Raw genomic sequence first — 25,852 nt, 5'->3', positions numbered from 1 at the left:
CCGACGCAATATGGCGGCAGAGAAGACGCAAGCAAGGCAGGTGGTGTCGAGAGGGGAGCAGTTCCCTGCACCGTCCAAACAAACAGCAGCACAACCACGGAGAATCACGTGGCCACGCTGAACGACGTCTGCGCTTCATGTTGACGAATGGTGCCAGACGCCGGCATTTAATAACGTCCGAGCCGCTCCGAGCCTGCTTCGCTGTCAGACTCCGAATAGCATCTGAGGCCGGGCAGACGATGGAAACTGTCCGAGACGACGGAGCAGATGTTAGTCTGGCGGAACCTGTCGGGCGAAGGGGATCCTCGCTGTCAGCACCACCCTCCTGCTAACACTTGCCTGATGGAAAACAAATGCCTTTTTCATGAAAAAATCCACCAAATCGCAGATCCCGGGACAGATCTTCACTCCCGTCGGGGTGGCCTTTGGAGACCCCCGGAAAGATGGAAGAGGTTTTTACGTGAATTCTTCGGTGGAAAAAACCATCAGACCTCCATTAGCGGAAAAATAAAATTAAAAGTGGGTTCTGGGCAGACGCCGCTTTTGGAATGGAGGCCAGATTGTGAGGCGACGGATAAATGTGGGTGAAAAATCTACAGCGAATTAACAGCTTTTTTTCTCTCTTTTTTTTAATTTATTTTTTTTTATTCAATATCCCGGCTGATTTTAAGAGCTTTAGAATAATAGCGCCGAGTCGTCCCACCGCTGGATGTCGGCTCCTTTCAAAGACGTCTTTTCCACTCCGGCTATCAGCTCCTAACCCGGATCCACACAAATTCCTCATTAAAACCATGAAATCTGCTCACATCTCTAAATTAATCCCAGCTGTAATTGCTATCTTTTTTTTCGCTTAATGAAGCCAACGACACGTGTAGATCCAAATCACCTCCCCACGTCCTCCGCCTCATCTGGTCGGGTGGACACAGGCCACCGTGTAAGAGCGCGCCGGAATATTCATCCAGTCAGATGATCGGGGAACTGCTCGAATGTCAGGCCTCCGGCTCTTAGTGGCTCTCGATGTCTTTGCATCCGATACCTCATTTCAACACGTCTGCGACTGCATCGTGGGTGAGGCTAAGAATGTAAATCCCTCGCCGGATGGCTCAGCGAGGCGGTCAGGTGGAATGCCTGCGTGACTCCTCTCTCTTAAACAACAACCCGAGTTGCCGCAACCCACATCTGGGGCAATTACTGTGGCACAACATCGTCATAGCAACAATTCTGATGATGATGATGATGATACTCTCATTCACGTATTTATTAGTTCATTCATTATCTATACCACTTATCCTTCACTCAGGGTCATGGTGGGGGGGCCGGAGCCCCCGGAGACATATAACCATTCACTATCTCATTCACGTGTCCCCATTTGGGCAAATCAAAATAAGAATAATAATTGAACGTATTTTATGCCTTGTATCCAATATACAATGAGTGTATGGTGATGTGCAGAATGAATCCCTCTGGCTACTCAGTCATCTACACCAGATAGCCTCTAATTATTTATTTTCCTAATCATATAGCATGCGTGCGCTCATTAGGACATCAGAATTTAATCACCTAAATATTTCCGTTATTCTGTTCTGTTATTACCGTTGTAACAACCCAATCCTCTTTTATTCTATTAGTAGGAGTCTTTCAATTAAATTTGGTACTTTCATGGGCCCGGAGCGAGATGCACTGTGTGGGCATTCCTCATTTTCTCTGCCTTTGTCAGTGGCATTCGCGTGCACTGTGCATTTTATTAACTTAAGAAATGCTACGGTGGAGTCCTTGAACAAAATTGCGCCCTGCATCTGCTGAATGTGACTGGTGCTGAGGAAGATAATACAGACACTCGTAGATTCCCGTCAGGGAGTGCAAGCGGTGCAACCCTCAACGTGACCCGAATCTTTTGAATTCTTTGCCTTTATGTGTTGAAATAAGTCAAAAATTCCTCTCACCTGCTTGGATGAATCATCCGCTGTTTGCCCATTAACATTACTAATCTGTTGCTCTGGTGTTCCTGCCGTTAGATTGCTCTGAAAGGGTCTAAATATTTTGGAACTTCTGCTTGTATTTCTTGCAAAGCCATTTCATATTGTGTCTTGCACTCTTTCTGTTCGACATCAGTTTTGTTTGAATATTTCCCTCGCATTATTTGCATTTATGTATTCTAGTCAAGTCAAGTCGAGTCATATTTTATTTCTATGGCACCAAAATCGCAACCCGGTCGTCTGATGGCACCTTCCGCGTCCAGCAGGTCTGGACCACACTCTTTAAGAAGATCTACAGAAACCCAGAGTCCCCCCATGTGCAAGCACTAGCACTCAACAGAAGTGAGGAGACTAAATTATGAACATCAATAAATAAATGGGCAAATATATATATAATATAGGTATAACAAATACTGTACAGAATTGTGCAAATTGTACCAATGGAGGAGACTGTGAAGTAAGCTGCGCTCTGCATTTATATGATAAATATATCATGAGTGGCATCACACACACAGGGAAAGGGGGGGGTGGTAAGCCCGTGAGGAGTCTGAGGGGTCCGCAAGGCCCTAAGATGTAGGCGGTGCCCAGGTATCTGTACTCCTTCACTGTTTTTAGTGGCTCCCCTTGCATGGTGGTGGTGACGGGCTCTGCCAGTTGCCTCTGCCTGCTGAAGAGTATGATGTCCTTAGTCTTGCTCAGATTCAGCTACAGGTAGGAGGCTTCGCACCAGAGCGTGAAGTCCTGCAGGGCTGAACCGTAGTGGAGTGAAAGACCAGACTATAGGGACCGGCAAACTTCACCGGGCGGCAGTCCTGTTGGGTGGACCCGCAGTCTTCGATGTAGAAGTTGAAGAGCAGAGGAGACAGGATGCAGCCTTGAGGTCAGACAGAGAGGTTAGAGTGATAGAAAGCAAGATAGAGGTTATGATATGATATGAGATTACTATCATGATCAAGGGACATGAGTGCAGACAGGATAGGCGGAGTGGGAGGAATGAGAGAAGTGCATCATGGGATATCCCTCAGCAGAGTAACCCTATGGCAGCATCCATAAGCTGGCCTCGCCCTGACTATATGTTCTGTCAAAAAGATAGGTTTTAAGCCTATTCATAAAAACAAAGATAGGGTGTCTGATCCAGATTGGAGGATGGTTCCGTAGAAGAGGAGCTTGGGCCGAAATCGCGGCCCCCCCCTTCTGCTCTTAGTGAACGCGGGGACCCAGAGTAGCCTAACACACCCGCTATGCTTTACTCGTTGTACTGACAATTTAATAACATCTATATCCCATTCACTGTTCAGGCTGGTTCAATTCAAACAATCCTCCCTTTTTTTTTTTCCAGCTATCTATCGCACTGAGTTTGGCCAGACCTCACTTTAATTCAGCAAGGATATTCGTCTGGCAACGTAACTCTATTTGACAGCAAAGTAAACCGAATCCATCAACCAGTTAGGGGGAAGTCAATTGAGAGCCAGCAAACGGCAACTGAGGAAAAGCACGGGGGTGGGGTGGGGGGGTGGCTTCTTTCACAGAAGAGCTGCGAAAGAAAAGCTCCTTTTGCACAAACAACATTTTGCTTTTTCCGGCAACATGGAGCTCATTGGTTTATCAAACGAGCCAGACACCAAAACACCGGTGCGCGATCTGCGTTCATCGAAAAACACGGTTTGTTATGTCTCAAGGCTCCCTGCAAAGTACAGGTTTTTCAAAAGGGTTTTCTACGACAGTCCCACGTGCTGTTATGGAGGAGCGCATTTGGGTTGTGCAGTTAAATCCTTTGAACAGGTCAATGCTGAAAATAAAACTTACAAAGATTTTGTCCTGGTGCATCAGACACAGACAATAAATGTTAAATATCCTTGTTGTATATCGCAGTTACGGTATTTCTGTGATGGCAAAACGACAGGAATGGCGTGTAACCGATAACCAAAACATGATGGAATTCATAGATCACCTTTGTCACATGTTTGTGATTTGTCAAGTCGAGTCAGATTTTATTCATCCGATGACAAAAACATCTGGACCGCACTCTTAATCAGTGATTGACAGAGACCTACTATTCCCCATTTTACCGGGCCGACCCCTCAGACAGATCCTGGCTCAATGTGGGCGGCCGTCTGCCTTGATCGGCTCGGGGAGAAAGAGAGGGACAAAGAGGGAGGAGGAGAAAGTGCACAAATGATCTCATACTAATAATAACTGGGGTGCTGACAGTTACATGGCAAATGCCGAAATGATATAATATTAAATTTACCGGTAATATTCATAAAAGAAATAACAGTGGTTAACATCTGGTGGGACGCTGTAGAAGATCAAGCCACGCCTCCTGGGAACCTGCGAAATGAGAATGTCCAAGAACTCGGGTGAAGGTTATAATCGTGCATTGGTGATGGGACACGACTGCAGACGTGAGAGAGAGTGGGAGGAATGAGAGAGTTGCATCATGGGATGTCCATCAGCAGAGTAAGCCTATGGTAACATAAATAGGGACTAGTCTGACTATAAGCTTTCTCCAAAAGGAGAAGGTGTCCACCTTGGTGTGTGTTGATTTCCTGGAGGACAGCAGCACTTGAGCGGAGGCATGGCAGGTTCAGAAGCTCTAATTCTTCCAGCATAAACTCAATTCTTGTCCAATTTTATTTTACAATGAGGCCAAAAGATGGAATAATCTAAAATATCTGGCAACTGGAATGACTTCAGTTTCAAATGTATTTGATTAGTCAAAACATTTTCCTGTTTTTTGTCAAAAGAGAGTGACAGCAAGTGTGGTGATAAACCCACAAATTAAAAACTAATGTTCAAGAGACCAAATCCTGGTTGAAGGTGAAACGACAGAGTGAAATTTCACACACACACACACACCCTTGCTTCCTCTCCACCTTGGTGCTTCACGCCTGTCACTGTACCATTATCCTGCAGAGAAACGGTTTCTGCATTGATTTTGTTTCCCATTACAAAGATTTTTGTCAAATGCTTTCAAGATGGGGCGGCACGGTGGCTTCCGACTCACAGCAAGTAAGTCCCTTGTTCAGGGGGGCCTTTCTGTGTGGAGTTTGCGTGTCCTTCCTGTGTCGGCGTGAGTTTCCTCCTGGTTGCCATTTTCCCATCACAGTCCAAACACATGCATGAGATGTGTGAATGAGGGAGTGAATGTTTATAGGTCCTTATATGGCAGGTGAATGGTTGTATTTCTCTGTATGTGGCCCCGCGATTGTCTGGCGACCGGTCCACGGTGAACCCCGCCTTTCGCCAGATGACAACTGGGATAGGCTCCAGCAATCTCCCGTGACCCCGAGTGCCGGATAAGCGGCAGAAGATGGATGGATGGATGGTTGGATGTCTCTATATGTGGCCCTGTGATCAACTTGCGAGCCCCGCGGAACCGTGACTGCGGGATAAGCAATGAATGAATGAACTTTCATGATGCCGGACTGATGAAATGAAACATTTTCTGGAATAATAATAAGAAAAAGAATCAAAGATAACGGCGTACGTCGGACGGCTCAGGATGTACAGTGTTCCAGATGTATCGATGTTAGCGCGGGCAGTAAAATGCTGCTGAATTATCTTTCGGTGGAGAGAATGGCAGCAGCTAGTCTTCGCTTCGCCTGAGCCGTCTTCTATATACCCAGCACTGGATTTCTTGCCAGCCTTATCCTCTGACATTTAAGCTGGGATGGTGACAATGCATTTCAATAGGCCATTGTTCTCAACCACTATCATCAGCAAAGTCTAGGACCGGGGATGTGCCTCGTTTTTTAACCAAAAAGAAAATGATCACCCATAATCAGACATCATACGGCAAGATCTCTTGGGCAGGAGCATTTCCAGCCATTACGTGTAATTACACTGTTGTATCTTCCTTTATATACCACGGTATTCATATAAAATAAGCCTCCTCAACCACACAAGAACCATCACCCAGCCTGTCCTTTATATAGGACAACAGTTATTCTCAAAGCAGTTAAGAAAAATACCCATAAAAAGGTGAGCTTGGTAGGAGTGACACGGAGGATGAGTGCTTCGGGTCTATCACGGCGTGGACTCCTCCGTGTCTCTTATTGATTTATAATCCCGAAGGACGGGAGAATTTTTCAAATTTTATCCATGCTTTCCTCTATTATTGCTGCTTTTGAACACGCTCGTGTTCGGATCGCGACGTTCAGATGTTTTATTTTTTTATTTATTTTATAAGTACGGTCATTTAACTGCAATTATTGTGTATTATAACACATTTGTGGCGGAGAGTCTTTGAAAGAAAGTAACGTGAAGTTGCAGCCGACACCGTTGGATGGGCGAAGAGATTATTTCTCCCTGAATATTTCCTATCGCGCTGCAGGCCAAACTATTTTCCTCTTCCAGATGGCAGAGTTTCGTCGATGTCGAACGTAAAGCCTTGCTCTGAAATCATGCATCTGTCTGATATCGCAAAATCCTCTGCCTCTGCAGCAATCTGCATGCACATCTGCTCATAATCACATTTTAAACATTGGTTATGCAATAATCTGTCTTTAATGTCCGCAGTCGACTGGCACGACCCTCAATTGAACAGGCGACCGAGCTCCCACAGAGATAAAGAGATTTGTAGACAAAGTGTTTAAAACTCCAATGAAGCCGTCAGGAAAAAGCAAACTCGCGCAGTTGTTTTGCAGGACACTCCATTGGGGCGGGTTTCTGGAAATACCGCTAACCGTTTCGGACCATTATTCTTAGAAGTTACCTTTATGTGCACTAAAATGCAGGTACGACGGCACGGCGTTCAATGCTTCCGCTTCGCAACAAGGTGGCTCCCGGTTCAATTCAGACAAGGGGTCTTTCCGTGTGGAGTCTCTACGTTTCCCCCCGTGCTTTTGATGGTTTCCTACCATGTTTCTTCATGCCATCTGAATGAATGAGTGAATGGATGCATGATGTCTGGATGGAGGAGAGAATGCTTGTATGTTTCTATACGATCTGTGAATAAGAAAGTGAATGGTTGTTTATCCCTATGATGAGTGAATGAGAGGATGAATGGTTCTATATCAGGGGTGGGCAATTATTTGGGCTGGCGGGCCAATTTTCTTATTTAAGTTTTACGCACGGGCCAAGAAGGCATCATGTAAATTACACAAAATGAAAATTGCAATTTAGATATTTAATTTTTTTGGCATTTTATTTCAACTATAAAAATCATAAATGATCGTATAAATGTACTGACACTATTTTGTATGCAATCATCCATACAAAATTAAGCAAAAGGAAAAAAAAAGGAGTTTCTAAATTCAATATTGATTAAAATTCTTATTAAGTTATTCAAAGAAAATAATTTGGCGGGCCGGATAAAAAAACTAAACGGGCCGGATGTGGCCCGCGGGACATAAAACGCCCGTGTCTGTTCTATATGACACATGAGTAGGAGGGTGAACGCCTCTATTTCTCTATGTGATCTGTGAATGGAAGTGTGAATGGTTGATGTCTTCATTTGGGGCCTTGTGATAGACTGGTGACGGGTCCAGGGTGAACCCTGCCTCTAACCTAATGATGACCGCTGGGATAAGCTCCAGTCCCCCCACCGCTCCCCCCTACAACCCAGAGTGCTGGATAAGCGGTATAGATAATGAAGGATTTATTGTTGTTTTGTCTGCGTAGCTGCTGCATGCACGCTCCACCTTTATTCACAACGGTTGGCGCACAAGTTTGATTCTTGAGAGGGAATGGCTCCTGGCACGTGCGCATGACCATGAAATGCTGAAATCAACTGAAATATCTTTAAATGTTTGGTGTTAAGGAGTTTAGTTTGACAGTCACCTGGAGGATGTGTGGGATCTCGATTCAAATAAGAAAACATGAATCAAATATTTTCAGAATCCTTGCATTTTAACTGATTTAATGGTTGAGAATAAATGCATTTCAGTAACAGCTGACCGGGACGGTTTGAGCCCAACTTGAAATTTTTGTTGCCAGTCAAGTAGTTATTTAAATGGATGATAATTGGTTTAGTGTGACAGGATGCGCATGTTTCAGCCAGAATGGAAGCTGTGCTGCCCAGTGGGTGTGCAGATGCAACCTGTGCAAAGTTAGATTAGAATTTAGACACAGACCCTGCGGCTTAATCCTCTGTGCACCTTACAACTACTCAGTGATGTGCAGGCCGTTTATATAGTATATCACTGACTAGTCAAGTGACGATTCGGGAGAAAACCTAGACTTCAAAAGTCATTTCCGTCATTTCACGTCCTCGACTCAGCTTAGTTAAATGCTTTATTAAAGGTGTGTGTGTGTGTGTGTGTGTGTGTGTGTGTGTGTGTGTGTGTGTGTGTGGTGGTGGGGGTGCAAAGGTAAACATGTGACAATCTATTTCTTTGTACAATTTCACTTTATCAGTCATTAAATTCCCTCTTTTAAAAACAATTTAAAAACCTTTTATATACTCTACCTCACAGAGTCAAATGAGCTGCAGATGCTGCCAAATATGAGCACTGCTTTCTCTCGGAAATCATGTTTCACTAATACAATATATATATTTATATATATGTGTGTGTGTGTGTGTGTGTGTGTGTGTGTGTGTGTGTGTGTGTATTCACAGCACATATTAGTGCACTATGTGGAGTCCAAGCAAATCAATCAAAAATAGAATTTGAAAAGATTGTGAGACAAAAAGATTATGAGAAAAAAATGGGAAATTTGCGTGCTTTTATATAATCATATATATCTTATTGTACCGGAGGACGGTCAGGATTAACTCATAAATGGGGGGGAAACAGGAAGCCTCGAATTCTAATCCACTTAATCCATTTTAAATACCCTTCTATGCACTGAGCAATATTTTTACTCCGATCTTTGAAAAAAATAAGTGTGTAGGGTGGGTAAATTACTGATATACGTTGGCGTATTTACCACTCATAACTCAGGTCTCCTTTTAGCAAAAAAGAAAACAATACTAAGTTTACACATGCCTCCTGTGATGTAGGTCAAAGGTCAGACGACTCGGCGCGTGATCTCCTGCTTCTCCCACTCCCATTTATCTAGTAGACCTCTCTGCTTGTTCTCCTCCATGTGAGTTAAGCCAATCAGCCACTGGCTGCATGCAGTGGAAGTAGAAGAGCACCTGGTCTCTCATGCTATCTGATTAGACAAGGTTGCAGGCCAGGCTAAACCAGGCAGGCCAGCGGCAGGCAATCGGGCAGATCTGGAGGAAAATGACCTAAACAAGGCTAATTCTATTGTACCGTGGCCTCCATCAGAAGCTTAAAGCTGCAGGTTCAACTCAAAGAATTGCAGCAGCACAGCAGAACAATCCTTCATCCAGGAGCCCCTGGTGAGGAGGAACCATGGTTTCTCTGGTTTCTGTTTTCTTGCGCAGTGTTGCGCCTCCGGTCCGGTCGCGGGATCCATGTTTTCGCCAGCCGTGGATTTTCAACCTCCGTTTTTGAGGAATTAAAACCACTTTGACGAACAGTTTGTACATGAACACAGAACGATTCTGAGCGCCGCTAAGAAGATTAAACAAAGAGCAGCAGCCTTTGCAAAGTACAGCGGGAAATGAAAAGGGTCCATGCATCTGCTTGTTAAAAATAACTAACTAACTTTGTCACCAACTTATTTGTACAATTAAGAGAAAGCAAATTAACTATAACTAGACTTCACTAACAATCAAGACCGAATTACAGATTCTAGGATTCTTTGACCAATCTAGAGTAAGAAATGAATGATAAAAATGCCAGATTGGGTTAAAACCTGGCAGTATATAAGATAAGATAAGATAAGACGAGATAAGATAAGATAAGATAAGATAAGATAAGATAAGATAAGATAAGATAAGATGAACTTATTAGTCCCCATAGAAAAGGTATTATTTTGTCACAGCAGCATCACAGTTATAGTGTCAAAAATAAATATGAATATAAATATAAATAGAGAGAGCTTGAAGACAGAAGATGGCAAATCCATGAATAAATAGAGAGCACGGAGAACAACAACAGCAACATCAGGGATAAGAATGGACAACAGTAAGGGTGAAAAATAGACAACCAAAACTCAACGACAAATAAATAGATAAATATATAAATAGAGTGACAATAGCGATGACAAGAATAAAATAAATAACAAAAATAGGCAGGATGCGTGCAGGCTGGGACCAACAAGAGTAGAGTTAGGGCTTGACATGTGAATGAGGTGAGGTAGTGAGCATGTGGAAGCAGCACAGATGCACTTCAGGATGGTTTGATTTGTTTGCCGTCCAGACTGCTGTTATACAGTCAGTGAATTATCCAAAATGGCAATGGAGCCATTTCTCTACATGCAGTGAAAATATTTGATGACCCGATTGATCTCATTTCCAAAAAAAACACGCTGACGAAGCCACAGGTTACTTGCCGCCGCTTGGTGCGTGGAGCGGGCTGGATGGTTGAGGCTCACAGCGGGGCTTTGAATTTGTGACAGTGGGGCTCAACATTTGCAGGTCTGACGAAATGGTTGGAATAAAAAGATCGAGATATTAATTGACTTGTCATCGTGGGACTTTGGCGTCGGATGTGAAAAATGCGATGGCCATGTGATGTAGATAGTAAATGATCCAATGACGCTTCTACTTTGGGGATACTGGGTCCTGGGAAGCTGCATTTTTCCTCGCGGCCAGAGGGAGGCGACTCCACACATCGCCAACAGATGGATGTTTGTTTCAAAGCCAAAAGGAAACCAACAAAAATTTTCAGTTGGTTTATTACCACGGTAAACATTTCCCTAACCAGATCCAGGTTTCAGTAGATTCCTTTTACACCCTCGATGCACTATGATGTTTATTTCCATTTGGAGTAACATAGATGTTAAAGAAATCTATACAAAAGGGCTTGGCTGTTGTCTTTTGAAAAGTCACTATCCAGGCGACCAATCACAACAGACCGGCAGCGTCTGGAGAATAACGGTTGAAACCTTGCATCCACTTATGCCGTGTCCCGACGAAGGAAAGAAGACTCATAATCAAGTCTTTGGAGACGCAATCCGTGCACCCCGAGGTGATTTGACATCCGCTAGTCACTGCTGTTCACGTGTACGCTAGAAAGCTCTCAGAACACTGCGATTTACAATGCATATTTCACGCCTGTTCTATCTTTTGCACACTGACGGATGATTTACAGCTGCTGTCAGACATCTGTGTTCAGTTCCCCATGAAAAGCAAGGATTGCTCACTTTTGATTTCTTTACCAAAAAAAAATATTAGGAGCAGCTCGATAGTAAAATGCATAATCAGTAGAAGGTGTTAAACATATGACAGTGAGTTGTGTTTCCACCTCACAGAAAAAAGATCCTTAGTATGATTCCGACAGGGGGCCTTTCTGTGTTTAGTCTCGTGTTCTCAGTGTCTGCGTGCGTTTTCTCTGGTTTCCTCATCATATGAATGAGTGAATGAGTCTGTTTAGATCGCGTGTAAATGAGTGAGTGAATGGTTGTTAAAGGGGGGTAACCTTGACTGTAGGATAGACTGTATAGATAACAAATGAATATATTACAAATATGTGTTTGGATTAACACAGGCAAAGTATATGGCAAAAAGGCACATTTGAATTATACACCTTCAAATTCTCTCACAGATAAATGCACACTGACAGGTATTCCACGGCGTTAAACGACGGCTACAGACAGCCGGAACAGAGTTCCTCCTCGCCGATCACTCTTTTGAGAGATTGGTGTCAAAACATTAGTCCCTGGAGGATGACCTGTCCAGACAGGACCACAGCTGACTCTTTTGAGATCCACCCAAATGTCTTGTGGGTGTTGCATTTTGGGACATATATTATAAAAGAAAATATAATAAATGCATTTGGCGCAACCGAATGCACTTACTTTTATTCCAAACAAACTATATTTGTTAGATTGCTATTGATATTGAGGATGTCTAAATTACAGCTAAACTGAAATAAAAGATTTTTCACTGTGACTGCCGTTAATGTTATGCTGGAAATCTGTTGGTGTGGGCGCCGTATTTGTAACAGCCTTGTAACAACCGCCGTGGCTAACAGGCACAAAACAACCAAATTATTCCGATTCTGACCTTGAGGAGTATCACTGATGCGTTGGGCGACTAGAATCACAAGGCATGCTCATATGAGAGAAGATCGCTCGGTGGACGGAACTTCTGGATCTGCAAATAAAATTATTAAAAATTCTAAAAGACTCAAAGGGAGAATGCACGTTCCTTTAGATCTTCTGGGGTGAGGTCAGCCTCCTGGACTTGCCTCCTCGACTGCTTATATCCACTTATTCACATTAGAACTTTCTTTTGCTTGCATTATAATATGGTTATTTGCAGTCCAAGTTCTATTTCTAAACCGCCTTGGTAGGTTAGAAAACATTTTAAATATGTAAAGATACATGTGGCTGATAATAAAATCAGTATTGCAACAAAGCAGCATCGATTTGTTTGTTTCGATTGAGGAATTCTAAACCGAGTTAACCGAGCAGTCTGACCCAACTTCTGCAGAAGTCAAATAACCTGAGACAAATTGCAGATGAAACACGTTTCATTTGCAGTTGTCAGCCAGATGTTGGATGAGGCTTTTTTTTATCCAGTGGAAATGGGATCTTTTCTGAAATGCTTATATTTTCTGTGTCTTTTTTTCCGGAGGGGTTGGGTACCTGGGATTATTCGCATTTCAGGGATCACGTGTCTCAATTTGCATTTAAAGTTAGACATCGAATAGATTGACCTGTTGGCTCGGACATTGCCTGGTGACTCAGGAGGGGGGAGGCATCAGAATACTGCGTGTCACGGACAACGCTAGCACGGCAGCACTGTGAAATACTTTCATTTGACTGTTTAAACTCTGCCCCCACTCTCTGTTGGAGAGATAATCAAGTTGTTAACCTGATGCCATGTGTCCTTCTGGGCCTCAAAGAGGGTGGACAAATTTTGATGTAAATGCAAATGTAAATGTAAAAGTATTTTCTTTATTTACATTTTCATTAACCTCCTGAGACCTGGCTTCCACATGCTTGGACATAACATTTTGGATTAACTCTATTGGGTTCTATGGAAATTCTACTTTTTCTCAAAAACATGATCCTGTCAAAGATGACACTTAGTTTTCTATACTTATTAGGCACCAAACATAAAGAGGCATTAAAGTGTATAACAAGCAAGAGCTTAGGGGGGCTTCATATTGCCCACCGTAGGGTAGGACAATCAATACATTATATTACATTACAGTTATTTGGCAGACATTTTTATCCAAAACGACTTACAAAAAGTGCATTTCAGTCACCGAAGATCCGAAGTACCAGTAGTCGGATGTCAGAAGTGACCGCTCAACCAAGTAGCCATCTCAGAACCATATATATATACATACATTCATTTCATCTTCACATTTTTTGCCACTGTCATTTGGCCCCAAAGGAAGCGCAGTAATGCAGAGGTGGAACAATTTTACTTAAACATTTGACTTGAAATCCACCTGAAAGTGTTTCAACAAATGTTGTGTAAAACGACATATTGTTTTTTTGTGACATTTTCATCTTCAAATTCAAATAGAAGTTCTGCAGCCCAGCCTCAAATCAACTGCAATTTTTTTAAGAACAAGAACAACTTTATTTATGACGAAGGAAACTGTTGTGCCAAAGTTACAAGAAACAAGTAACAATAATAAATAGTAGTAGAAAATTGTATAAACAGTAAAAAAAAGGTTAGTTATAAACTATAAAGTGTCTTAAGGTACTAAGTACCAAGTGAAAGATAAGGAGTGCACAGGAGTATGAAAAAAATGTTGTACATGTAGCTGTTATGAAATTAAATATTGCACAGTTATGAACATATATACAGACAAATTATTACAAATTTACAGTAAATTGGTGAGTTTTTTTTTTGCCTTAAGTTCTAATGGTATGTGAATTTGAAAGAAAATGCAAATAAGTCAATCGGCTTTCCAATGAAAGCGAACTCCCACTGATATGTCAAACCAGGACGCGCATTTTTTTGACCCCGCAAGCACACCGGTGCGGGGTCCCCGTCTCTCGTCCGCAGGCGGGGAATAAACAAATAAAGAGACAGGGCGACGCCGGCGGGAGCTGCGAAGTCGGACTTTTCAGACGCGTCCCTGAAGGCCACAGTTCCCCGGGATGTGCGCTCACCCTCCCAGTCCCCGCCGCCCAGGCAGGCAGGCCGCTGGGCTCGGGATGACGCCACCTCTCGCTCCGCCCCGGCGCAAACTCGCTCTTTGCGTTCATTTCATTCCTCTTCTCATTCCGAGCATTCTTCGCATCTCTGTCAGTGCGCGAAGCCATTCACCTACATCATCCTTGCTGGCCCAGAAACAGTAGAATAACTTGACATTGTATTAAAAATACCCAGTAACACCACAATACCAAAGGGGGACATTTTTTTTTATATGAGATATCTGTAACGAGGTAAGTTTCAATGGTAGTTGCGGGTATTCAAACTGATTGTAGACTTCTGTTGCTGGGATTTAGTTGAGCTCTTAGCAAATAGCGGCTAGTTTATGATCATTTTGACATATTTAGGCGTGAAAGTCTTCATCCCATATGGAGAAGTACCGCTCGGTCGTGGAGGTAGATGGCCGATTCTTGTCGCTGTTGCAACAGGCGCTTCCACCGCCGCCGTAGCCCCGCTGCTTTGACATAGCAGCGGGGAGGGAGAGGAAAAAAAAAGAAAAGAGAAAATCTTTGACATTTTTCACATTTTTTCGAAAAGAAAGCCCTTACTCGCACGTCGCTACGAGGAGCTCCCCGTTTCGCTTGGAGCCGGAAAGAGCCCCCGCAAGTGAAAAATATCCCGAACGGATTTTTTTTGGACAAGATGACGGTTGAAACGGCTGCTGTTTTCCTCTCCCCAGTTGGCTCGGCCGGGAGCGTTTCTCGGACCACCTCGACGAAAACACCGTGGAGGGACTTGTTGCTCCACCGCGCTGGACGTCGCCGTTTTAATCGCCGTCGAAGTTTTGTGTAAGTGGACATTTTTTCCTTTCTTTCCCCCCTTCTCTCTCGCTCCCTCTCTCCCCCCTCTCTCTCCTCCACCAGCCCGCTGCTTCTCCATGTTGTTACAGTAAGTTAACTCGAGGGAAAGGTTAGCCCAAACTTAACTGTATTGTTCCGTGTTCGCCTGCTGAATTCCGTTTCTCCTCTGTTCGTTTCGGGGAAAAATAATGCGAAAAATACGACTTAAATGGACGGCGAATAAGGTCGTAAAGCAAGCATATTTAAAGCTCCGTCCGGGGTGTTAAACTCATTTGGATAAACTAAACGTGGACCTCTTGTGTCCCGGAGCTAAACTCGAGGGGAGAATTAGCTTACTGACTTTCCCTCCTTTTAGAAAACCGACCACTCTGTTAGCATACAAAACCATACGGAGGGCTTTAAAACACGCATTATTAGAATTAAAAGTTCACAAATGGTTGTTTTTCGTCCCCCCCTCCCCCCTCATTCGTGTTTTATTCCAAGGAATTCTCCCTCCAGTTTTGGGAAATGCCTGCTCAGCTAAAACTGAAGTCCTACCCCCTGCACCACCACCACCCCACCCCACGCAGGCCAGCTGTGGCAGCCATCTGTGTGTCACCCAGTTACTCTCTACTACCAGTCCACACTGAGGCCCAAGCCTTTTTTTTATTTCTTCTTCACCCCCCTCACTTCCACTCCCAGCTTAGCTTGATAAAGTGGATTGAAGTCAGACCCTCAATGCGGCTGAGGTGTCCTCCTCCTGCTTGGTTTGACCCCTGCGGGGTCATAAGGTCAACCGGCGTCCTCGCTGCCGTGATTAAATCACTGTCTTCACATCATTTGCCGAAGCTGAGATTTTGTAAAACTATCCTTCCCGTGCGTTTGCTATTCTTTTTATTCGCCGTCTCATGTTGACCAATCCCAGTTTTGATAATATAATAATAGCACCATTGATAGGGAAACATTTCAGCGTACGGTTGAAAAACGGTCACATCAGGGGCGCTTTCAGGTCCTCAAAATAAATACGAGTGCAAGCAAAACCAAATTCCATTGCTTTGTTTCAGTTGCTTACGGCCGTTACAAAGAATAAATAAATATGAGGAAAGGTCAGTTTGACAAAATTAGAATTTTAGACTTGCAGGTTTTCAAAACACAACCTCTCCGCCTCCCCATACACACACACACACACACACACACACACACACACACACACACACACACACACACACTTTATTAAACGGGGCAGCCACTGTTTAGGCCATTAGCAAAACTTTTCTGCTTTTCTGATAAAACTGCCTACATGTTATGTAAATGTAGTGCATGGAAAGAAAAAGCAACAAGAAAGACATTCAATTCCTCTTCTAATTAACATAAATAGGTTGTTATTATTCCTTGGAAACACTTTGCTTTGAGCCGGGCATTATCTCAGACATGTCACCATGTAAATCTGCTCGGTGGGTAAAAAGAACATTGGGGGTCGGGGGTAGAAATAGATGTTTTGTTCTCAGCTCCTGTAACCTGTGAACCTGTTGGATTGAAGCCTACATCGCATTTGTGCAAGAAAAGGATACTGTCTTTGTTTGCCGTTATGAAACTTAGTTCTGAAATGAGAAGTTAGAAAATAGCGTGTGCTTTTCGCTTAATGATTTATAAGCAGATCGGATCAATGAGCAGATCGATACGCAATCATATTTTATGTTTACTACTGATGTTATGATAAGCATGTGTTGCCACCGATTATCACACCATTCCTCTAGCGGTCTGTTTGTGTCGGTAGTTTATGATTACTCTATATTGTGGAATTTTACATCTTTGATAGAAATCGTCCAGTGATATAGCAGTCATGTTTAGTTGTAAAGCAAATGTGCCAGCATAACTGAATTGTAAGTCTATTACCTTAAAAAAAAAAAAAAAAAAAAAAAAAGCAAAAGGACGCTGATGATGCAAATGGGAGAGTGACTAAAGAAATAAAGGCTGTGTTCATTTGATTGAATTTGGAAAATGTACAAATATGTATCAGGATATATCTCCTATTTGTTGTTTCGCCCGATCATGTTCCTCATGGGAATGCAAACGTGTCGCATGTTCCACGTTTTAATTGAAAAGATGAAGTGCGGCTGTTATTTGTCATGAAAATTAAAGCCTAGAAAAAATTTAAAAAAGACCTGTGATCTGTAATTGATTCTGGACAGAGAATCGCTAATTGTGTAATTAGATGTGATATGGTGACTGAGGTAGATCCACATCAAAACATCAGCGTTCTTAGTGGTCAAAGTAGCCTTTAAAAAGAGGACACCCTGCAGGCCTCCAGACTGTTTGTGCCCTGAGGTAAACCCTGGTCTAGAAAGGGAATTTTAGAGTACGGGCTGCTGCTCAGCAGTTTGAGCAGGGCCCACTGAGGCCAGCGGAGAGTGCCACCAAAAAGGAAAAGCTGGCTCAAAGCCACTGACGTCATCTAAGTAAATCTGCTTCATACTGCAGCCATAAAATGACTGCCAGCTACCGAATGCACTTTGGCCCTGTCAACCACCTTAGAGAGCGCAACAGTCTTTTTTTTTTTTTTTTCCTCCTCCCTTGTGAATTCTTATGGAAGACAGACAGCGCGCTTATTTCTACTCCCGCTTCTCTTAAGTAAGTTCATTCACAAGGAATGAGCGATGTTGCAGCATATCCTGCACTGATGAAGCACCAAATAATCACCGTGATCAGACTATGTGAAGTTCCACCACTTTAATGTAACAGCCTTTTAATTATTGCCATAAGGAAATCTCAGCCCTTTGGAGAAAAGAACCAAGACTGGAACCGCTCATTACCGTCTTCCTATCAGCCTCATGCTCCTGTATGTAACGGATACTCTATAAATTACTAGCTTAAACATTTGCTATTCTTAACTGCAATCACAGCAGGATATCACCGCTTCAACAACTTCCTTTCTTAGTTGTATGTTGTACACCGCCGTAGTAGCGGTCGTAGTCCACTTCCCACTCGCAAAAGGAAACCTATGAAACAAAGGCACGCAGTGGCTTCATATGAATCATGCACTGAAATAGTGCATAATTTGTGGCTCTCATTGTGAATTTACAGTATTCACTCGTTGCCTGTAACGAATTCCCGCAAGACCTTTCATCAATGGTTTCTGTATTGTTATCGTGGCTGACACAGATAAGGCTCTCTGCCCTGAAGGTGCCCTGGATTCGGTTGAGGCAGAGATAGTCTGAAGGGTAAGCGCCCGACATTAATATGCAGGCCGTGCCCAGTAAATTAGCGTGGAACCCTAGTTGGGACACAGAAACGTGTCCCAGCTAGGACTTTCATTGTACACAAATTCTCTGTTTAGTCTTTTTATTAGTTTCATAACCGGCATTTTCAGTTTGGAGTTCTGTTGATTATGTAATTACATCATCAACAAAGATTAGCAGCTCTGTCAGGAAACAATACACCTTTCATTCCCCTATTTTTAGAGGATATTGCAAAGTGAAACTGCCGGTTGTATTCTATAATCTGTCATCACAAAGACCAAATTCAAAGATGTATTCATTTTTTGACCGCCACCTGTTTAAGCGGGTAACCTCCTCTTTTAACTCCTGTATAGAATTACTGGGGTATAATATATTAATATAATCTCCTATAAATCCTCACTCCACAAGATTATGGCATAATCTCCAAAATTACGCTGAAACTAATATACTACTCACTACTAATACAGTAACTTCCAAATTTAATCCCAGTTGATTTATTACTGGGCTTTTGTTTTTTTTACCACTTTGATTTAATTCCTGCACACTTAGAAACTTGGCAAGCATGTATCAATATGTAATCGGGTGAATACTGAGTATTTTACATCGAATGAGTCCTTCGATGCATATTCCTGACGTTTGAAATTTCTCAGTAAATTCAAATTAGAAATCACACATGAAAAGAAATCTGAAGTTTTGCACGACTGCCCAGATGATACTATAGCATTTCAGATACTATATTTCTGATTTTGTTGATTTGCTCACATGACTTCCCATAATATGTGTTTTCTTGTCAATTGGCAAGCAGTAAAAGAAAAACGGGGAAAAATTGCAATGTGTTTTGCTCATATTACCTGCCTCCACTAGCAAAACCTTAAGAAGCTGATGCATGATGATGCCCCACATGTGAGTCATGAGCAAGAATTAAAGGAGATGAAGAAAATAAGGGGGAAGAAAAGAATGTGCAGAAGGGAGAAATGATGGCTACACACAAAGAAAAGAGATGAAAGTCGCTATGAATTGGCAACAGCGAATGCAAATAGTGGCCCTCGTGCTCGTCGCTGATTTGTTTTTTCATGCCCATCCACACGCGTCCTGAATGAGCCGGCAGCCAGCCCTTAGCCTGCTCTGCTCTCATAACTGTCAGGAGATCCTTTATCTGACGAACCTTTATTTACAGCTTTAATTTCCTGAGCTTTATGTGTTCCGCTCACACTCCGCACACTGTGACATGGGCATATGCCGTCTGGAATGCACCACAAATTTTTGATGGGGCGAATGTTCTCCGAGGTTTCATTACATTTCAAGTTTAAATGGTAAATTGTATCATTTTTTAATATATTCCAGCATCACTGGAAAGATATAAGTATCATGCTCTAAAAAGAGTATTATTTGGCTCTCACATTATTTCCCCGATTCGTGGTGAAAGACCTTTAGCTATGTCTATTTTCTAGGCGGCTGACATATCTGATGTTGTCCAGGTCATGTTGTTGCTACGTGTTTCTCAGTCTGAGGCGGTTAGAGAGGGCTGCTTTGACAGAACCTGTAAATCAATCCCATTCTCTGGCAAACAAAGATTGATCCCACAGTGTCCTGATGGTTGCCGGGCGGTGGGATCCAGGCTTCAGATTTGAGTGGGATGATATCAGACAGATTCGCGGCACCTAAGCCTGTCGGTTTAAAGAGGCATGAAATAAACACTAGGCCGATGCCAATGAGAGATGCAGCATAAGAAAGCTTTTTAGCCTCTCGTGGACCCGGGGATATTGGTATAGAAAATCTTGTTTATTCATTCATCTGTACTCTGAACCTGTATATTTGATCATGGAATCTAAAGGGAATCGGACAGGGAGTCAGAGGTGGTGTCTTAAAAACCTCACATGGATTAACAGACCACCGTAGTCTGTTTGGAAATGCTACCAACAAATATTTCTTGCCATCCCACTTATTGTCTTGTTTTTTTCTCTGTCTTGGAATTGCAACGTTTGAATTCTGTCCTGCAAAATAGTTTTGATTAAAAGCCGGGACTCATATTCCAGCACTCACCTGGTTGATTTCAGTTTGTTTGAAACATTCGCCACGCGACTCGTCAGAAAAGATTTCGAAAATAAATTGAATATCAAAGGGTAATTCCGTGGATTCCAGGTGGATTTTCATTTGTACGTTCCCTCCTTCTTCTGAGTCCAACTGAAGGATCACGGAGATAGAGTCACGGGCAAACCCTCCTAGCTTTTCCTGAAGTTACTCTTTTGTTTTAATAACGGACACTAAGTGGAATTTCAGTCGCATTTGTTGTTGGGAATAGTCATGGTTGGTTCTACATTGGCCGAAATGAAATATTTCTGACATGGCTATTATAATTATGCAAAGGCTAGGATATGTCTTTACAGCATGCTGAAAATGATGAATTCTGAAATCACATGGTAATTATAGTTTTACACACTGTGGCCTTAACTACTGTGGCCCATTATGGGTTGCACAAAAGTCATTCTCAGAATCATTATTGCACCCTCTGAGATAACAGCACAAAAGAACTCCACATGGAAAATTACATTTGAGACCTCTCATCTGCTATTTCATTACCTTGCTCTGTCTGATGGGTGAAATGGGTTCTCTTAATTTAAGGAGCTGGATTCCAGCTTGGTGAGTGGTTTATGTAATCTCACGGTAAGTGCAATTTCCCATAATGCCATGTCACAGCTACTACCCTGCTTAGCTACCACATTCACTTATTGCATTGCCGGCCATCTCCTCCCCCACATCTCACAAATAAGACCATTTCTATGGTTTGCACTCTGCAAAGACAGAAGTATGCAATTAGCTGTAAGCCACAAGTGTTTCTATGGGTGACATTCATACCTCCTTCTGACAAACATAATTAGTCTTGAGATTCTGTGGTAGTAAGAGGCAACGTTCATTGACAACTCTGCCAGCTTATTCACACATAGCGCATAGCAGAAGCATCCGGTTGATGCCACAGGATGCAGAGAAACGAATGCACTGAAGATGGCTGTCTTTTATTTAGAAGTATTTCTTTGTGCACCAGCACAAGTCAACAAACTCACCTCGTCCTGACAACGCGGCCGCTAAAATGTTTCCCTGTTTGAGAGTCAACATATACCCCGGACAAAAATGTACACGCTTTTCTGCTATCATCTGCTGTGAATTTGTCTTGGCAATACTTTGAATATCCACTCGCTGTGTTCAAGGGTGTCGTTTATTATTTTGCTCACAAATATGTCAATATCGCTTTCAGGGCGTGTTTCTTCTTGGCCATTTTAATCCATCTGTTGCGCAGATTTGCAAAAGTCAGGATGCTTATTAGAAGCCCCGCACAGGTGTTCTTTATGTTCGGGTCAGTATAAGGCCAACTCGCACCCTCAGGTGGTATCACATCACTCCACCACAAAAGCAATAGGCTCGGAGACTCGGAGCGTAACTGCCTCTTGTAAGAGGGCGAGCCAATTCCGGTTTATGAAAAAAGCGCTGCACAATTCCTTCTGATGGCATTATTGCGAATTTGAAGGGTAGGGGCATTGCTTCGTCATGTGCATGATGTTGAAACTTGTCAATTTTATGCACCTTAGCATTGATCTGGCACATCAAAGGGGGCCAAGAGATGGACTAAAGAAAACCTTATTGTCGTCTTGCTTGTTTGAAATTCTGTGAGCAGATACTCCCTCACAGTGTTCATCCAATCAGGTGCAGCCATGACGTGTGCGAGTGTGTGTGCGTGTGTGTTGCTGTACTGGCATACCTATCGAGTGTGCGATTATGGAGAGCAATGAAGTCTTTTGACTCTCAAAAATAGCCTTGACGGATACTTACCATCACAGTTTGGTTCAGTCACATGCCTGCGGAGTTCACCCGGTCATGAGTGGAACAGTTGCCCACCACATCTGCACACAGCTAATGGAAGGTGTAGTCGGACAGACCAGGGAACCTCTGCACAGGCAGTTTGTGCTCACCTCAAAGGAGATGATTTATGTGCCTGTCATCCCCACAGAGGCCTTAACTTTGGGGCGGCGTCATGGGGGAATTCACAGCCATGCCCTTCCCCCAAAGATGTATCATAGCCTTCTCCATCATGACACCCCCAAAACAGTATCGACCCACCGAGCTTCACCGCCAACTTTGAGTTATATTGATTAAAGTAATTTCGAAACCATGTCTGCTTCAGCCAAATACAAATAAACGATAAAACAATTTCACTTTTGTTGTTTTAAGAAAATAAACCAACATTTAAATGGGTTTTATTGTATAACTGGGTGTTCCAGCAAGTCAATAAATGTATCTGTCAGTCAGTCGGCTATCAGCAGTTGTTTGTATTTCGCTCCAGTGTAATGATTAACTCGTCCACACACTGCCTCTGCTCCGAATCGGGTGTAGAAAAGGCTGCTGCGTCCCACATGGGCTGAAATGGCGATAGTGCAGCCTTTGGAGGAGAAGCTGATTGGATAAGGACCATTTAATGACCTGAATGATTCTGTCATTTGCATGTACACATGCGGTCCATTACAGAAAACCTGGGATCATTTCCCGTGGACTCGAGACACTAACAAAAGTAAGCCCCTGGGAAAAAAAAATGTTATTCTGGAACTTTGGTTCCAGTTTGATGAAGTCATTCAGTGTGTAAGCATCGAAGGTCCATCATTAGGTCGTATGCAGAAATCAGTCTGCAAAACTTTTAAGCGGACAGGAAGAGAAAGTACAACTTGGAAGTACGACAAGGAATGTAGTCAACGGCAGGATACACTATTAAGAATGGAAAGACAATGCATTTAAGTTGTTATGAATGAAAAATCAAATTTTATGAAACGTTCTGCCTGCTTATCTCCCTGCAGCTTACCTGATTCATGTACGGTATGTTTTCTGTTCTCACCCTGGATAGAGATTCTATCTTCAGACTATTTAGGTGGGTCCTCAGCATGGGCAGTCCAATGTTATAAAGACCTATGTTTGCAATGATGCAATATTTGTTTTTTCAAGGAGCACAGTTGTAATTAATTGTTTTCCTTGATGTGAGGAGAAACTTTTTTTTGATCTCTTTTTCTCTCTGGTTGTTCTTTCAAAGAAAAGCGTTATCTGGAAATGATTATGAGTTCATAATTGAGCTTGGATGGGAGAAACACATCTAGAAAGAGTTCCAAGCTTTTAGTGGTTGAAATGGGAATTTTTTCCCCTCCCTCATCAGTTTGTGAGTTAGTTTTGCAGCGTCAGCAGTCAGCACACAAAAACGGAATTCAGTAAAGGCTCTCTCTCCTCTCTGTTAGTTTTTTTTTCCCCAACAGCTTGCTCCCATCCCCCCCTTTCCCCCTCATGAACTGACATGCTGGAAGAAACATATGCTACTATTCCCACTTCCTTGAAGCCTGTGCTGCTTGAAAAGGTTTCGCACAGAGAGGAAGCAGTTATCTGGGAAGACAGGAGGGATTAAGTTGGGAGAGAAGCCGTGAATTGCTCGTAAAAGAATTGAAACAAAGAATAGTTAATAGCGGTTGGAGGGCAAGGGCAGCAGAAGCTTGACCAGTGACAAAAACTCGAGTTCTACGAGATGAAAGTCAATTGTTTTTTATTTTTGGAACCTGGAATTTGACTGTCTCCAACTGTATCTCCAGTGACTGCCAGTGTGGCTCAATTTCCATGTATTATATTCAAATGAAATCTTGTTTTTAATGGTTTCCCCCTTTCCCCCCCAAAAAAAAACAAATAAAAATAATTTTTTAAGAGTTTGAATGCACACAGACTCTTACCCCGTGGCTTGTCCTAGGCAAACAATGTTGCTTAAGGTAACAACAGTCGCAGTGTAAGATCGCACAACATGCTCTCGCCCGATGTCATTACCTCTCCATTTTTATTACCTTATTTACTCCTCAGAGGTCACAGGGCAGAAATTACCTATCTTTGCAGTGGGCTGTCATCTTGATATGTTTTTACGTTTTCAGCTATACTTTTTGAAGTTTTTTTTTTGTCAACGCTCTGTAATTAAAGTACTCCAGACGTCATTTGTGAAACAACCATTGAGTAAGAGTCCTCACCACTTTGCAAAACTAGCAAGAGAAATAATAGGAGCCAAAATAGGTTGAGGAATTGAGGTCCTCGTTCCCTGGTTCATATGCTGCCCGAATGCATGAAAAAAGGGCCCAGTTCCAGAAAAGATTCCTACAGTGCAATAGACTAACATAATTTTAAATGCCGTGTTTTATGAAATGTTTTACTGAACATAAACAGTGAATTCATGACCAGCTTATTTTTCCAACATGCTATTACAAAAAAAAAAAATCTGTTCACAGTTCAGGTCAATGTAAGACTGATTATGTCACAGTATTTTACTGCCTAAAGGTAGTTACATCTGTAGATTTCAAGAGTTATAAAACTGAGTCTCTTGCAAAGCAGCTATGAATATTCCACCTAAAAACCTGAGTTTCTAAAGTTTCAGGTCTGACACTACGTTTTATATTGTTTTTTATACATATATATATATGCACTGGCATATAATCCTGTGCTGGCAGAACTGCTGAATATCACTTTACCACGTGCTCATGCAGTGCCCGGTAAAATACTATAATTACTTGCATTCGAGTAGAGTATCATTATTTTCAACTAATACATTGTATAGCTGTATAAGCAGCTTCTACGACACATAATAGTATAGTTTTGCTGCGTAGTATTCTGTTTTATGTAGAAGTTTGGTCTGTCTGATAATGGGTTAAAGCTTTCAGCTGCTGTGTGACTGACTTGGTAAAATGCCCATGGGGTGTGTGGTCGTCTTATTTTTGTGCTTGTCAAGTGTCTCTGTACGGCACAAGACTGAATCTTATCTGTGGACCTTTTAAGTTTTGCAGCGGGTACCTTAGCTGAAGGGCAGCGACTGCTCTTTTCTGTTCCCAGGAATAAGATACTTTTTAAAATGACAATCTGACAACTGAAGTAGTAGAACTGGCTGTATAAAAATTTCACACAACTTCACTGGGCCATCTGTTAATCGCTCCATGACCCAATTTTGCGTTTAGACCCACTGATGAGATGAGAAATGTTGAATGTTTTGTAGACCAACCTAATTTTGCATGTCCAATCAGTTGTTTAAACATCAAGATCCATTATAATTAATGACGAGTACCAGGTATCTACAAACCTTGCGATTTCCACTTGTTGTATCTTCGTATGAAACAAATGTGTAGTGTGTGTTTATGAGTTTCTATCGAAGTTGTTTAACGCGATCAGTAATTTTAGAGTGACTGTTATGTTTGTTTATTGAAAATTCCAGGTCTCTCCCTAGTCTGGTCCAGGCGTCAGCTTGGAGACCCCAACCGCCACGATTGATCCCAGCAGCTGGAGCGGCAGCGAGAGCCCTGCCGAAGACATGGAGAGGATGAGCGACTCAGCAGACAAGCCCGTAGACAATGATGCAGAAGGGGTCTGGAGTCCTGACATTGAGCAAAGCTTCCAGGAGGCCTTGGCCATCTATCCCCCCTGTGGACGAAGGAAGATCATCCTGTCGGATGAGGGAAAGATGTATGGTGAGTACAGATGCAATTCTTGCCTGTGTGAGTTCTTTTTTTTTTTCTTGTGAGCTTTACCACGTAGTTAAGTGTTTTTGCATGTATTTTATTGTCAGAGCTAAAGAATGAACTGTGATGCTTGCCATGCAGACAATACTCTGATTCACAGAACTGCAAGTTTGAAAGTAAAACAGCATGAACTATTAGTCAGTAGCAG

The 25,852-nt window shown here is 42.6% G+C and overlaps 2 protein-coding genes across 10 annotated transcripts in view; both read left to right on the top strand.

Annotated features, from left to right (window-relative positions):
* Window positions 1-3,471, top strand: part of mical2a (microtubule associated monooxygenase, calponin and LIM domain containing 2a) — a 37,604-nt gene extending 34,133 nt beyond the window's left edge. Inside the window, exon 25 of the mRNA XM_086175342.1 lies at window positions 3,316-3,471. The gene's annotated coding sequence lies outside the window, so the exon portion shown is untranslated. The remainder of the gene's footprint in view (window positions 1-3,315) is intronic.
* Window positions 3,472-13,936: 10,465 nt separating this feature from the next.
* The window catches only part of tead1b (TEA domain family member 1b), a 43,219-nt gene continuing 31,303 nt past the window's right edge, over window positions 13,937-25,852 (top strand). For 3 of the 9 annotated variants that reach the window (XM_086175333.1, XM_086175331.1, XM_086175332.1), the window contains exons 1-2: window positions 13,948-14,906; window positions 25,401-25,653. In XM_086175333.1, coding sequence (XP_086031459.1) covers window positions 25,497-25,653 — 157 coding nt within the window. In that variant the 5' untranslated portion in view covers window positions 13,948-14,906; window positions 25,401-25,496. Of the gene's footprint in view, window positions 14,907-25,400; window positions 25,654-25,852 lie in introns of all 9 variants that reach the window. The other 6 variants (XM_086175327.1, XM_086175325.1, XM_086175330.1 and 3 more) reach the window with 4 other exon arrangements.

This window comes from Fistularia commersonii, chromosome 27 (genome assembly GCF_037954325.1).
Source record: "Fistularia commersonii isolate RoL2024-O1a breed Wild chromosome 27, RoL_Fcom_v1.0, whole genome shotgun sequence".
In the NCBI taxonomy this organism is placed as follows: domain Eukaryota; kingdom Metazoa; phylum Chordata; class Actinopteri; order Syngnathiformes; family Fistulariidae; genus Fistularia; species Fistularia commersonii.
The sequence above is the reverse complement of the archived record's forward strand: the minus strand, read 5'-3'. Positions and strand labels throughout refer to the sequence as shown.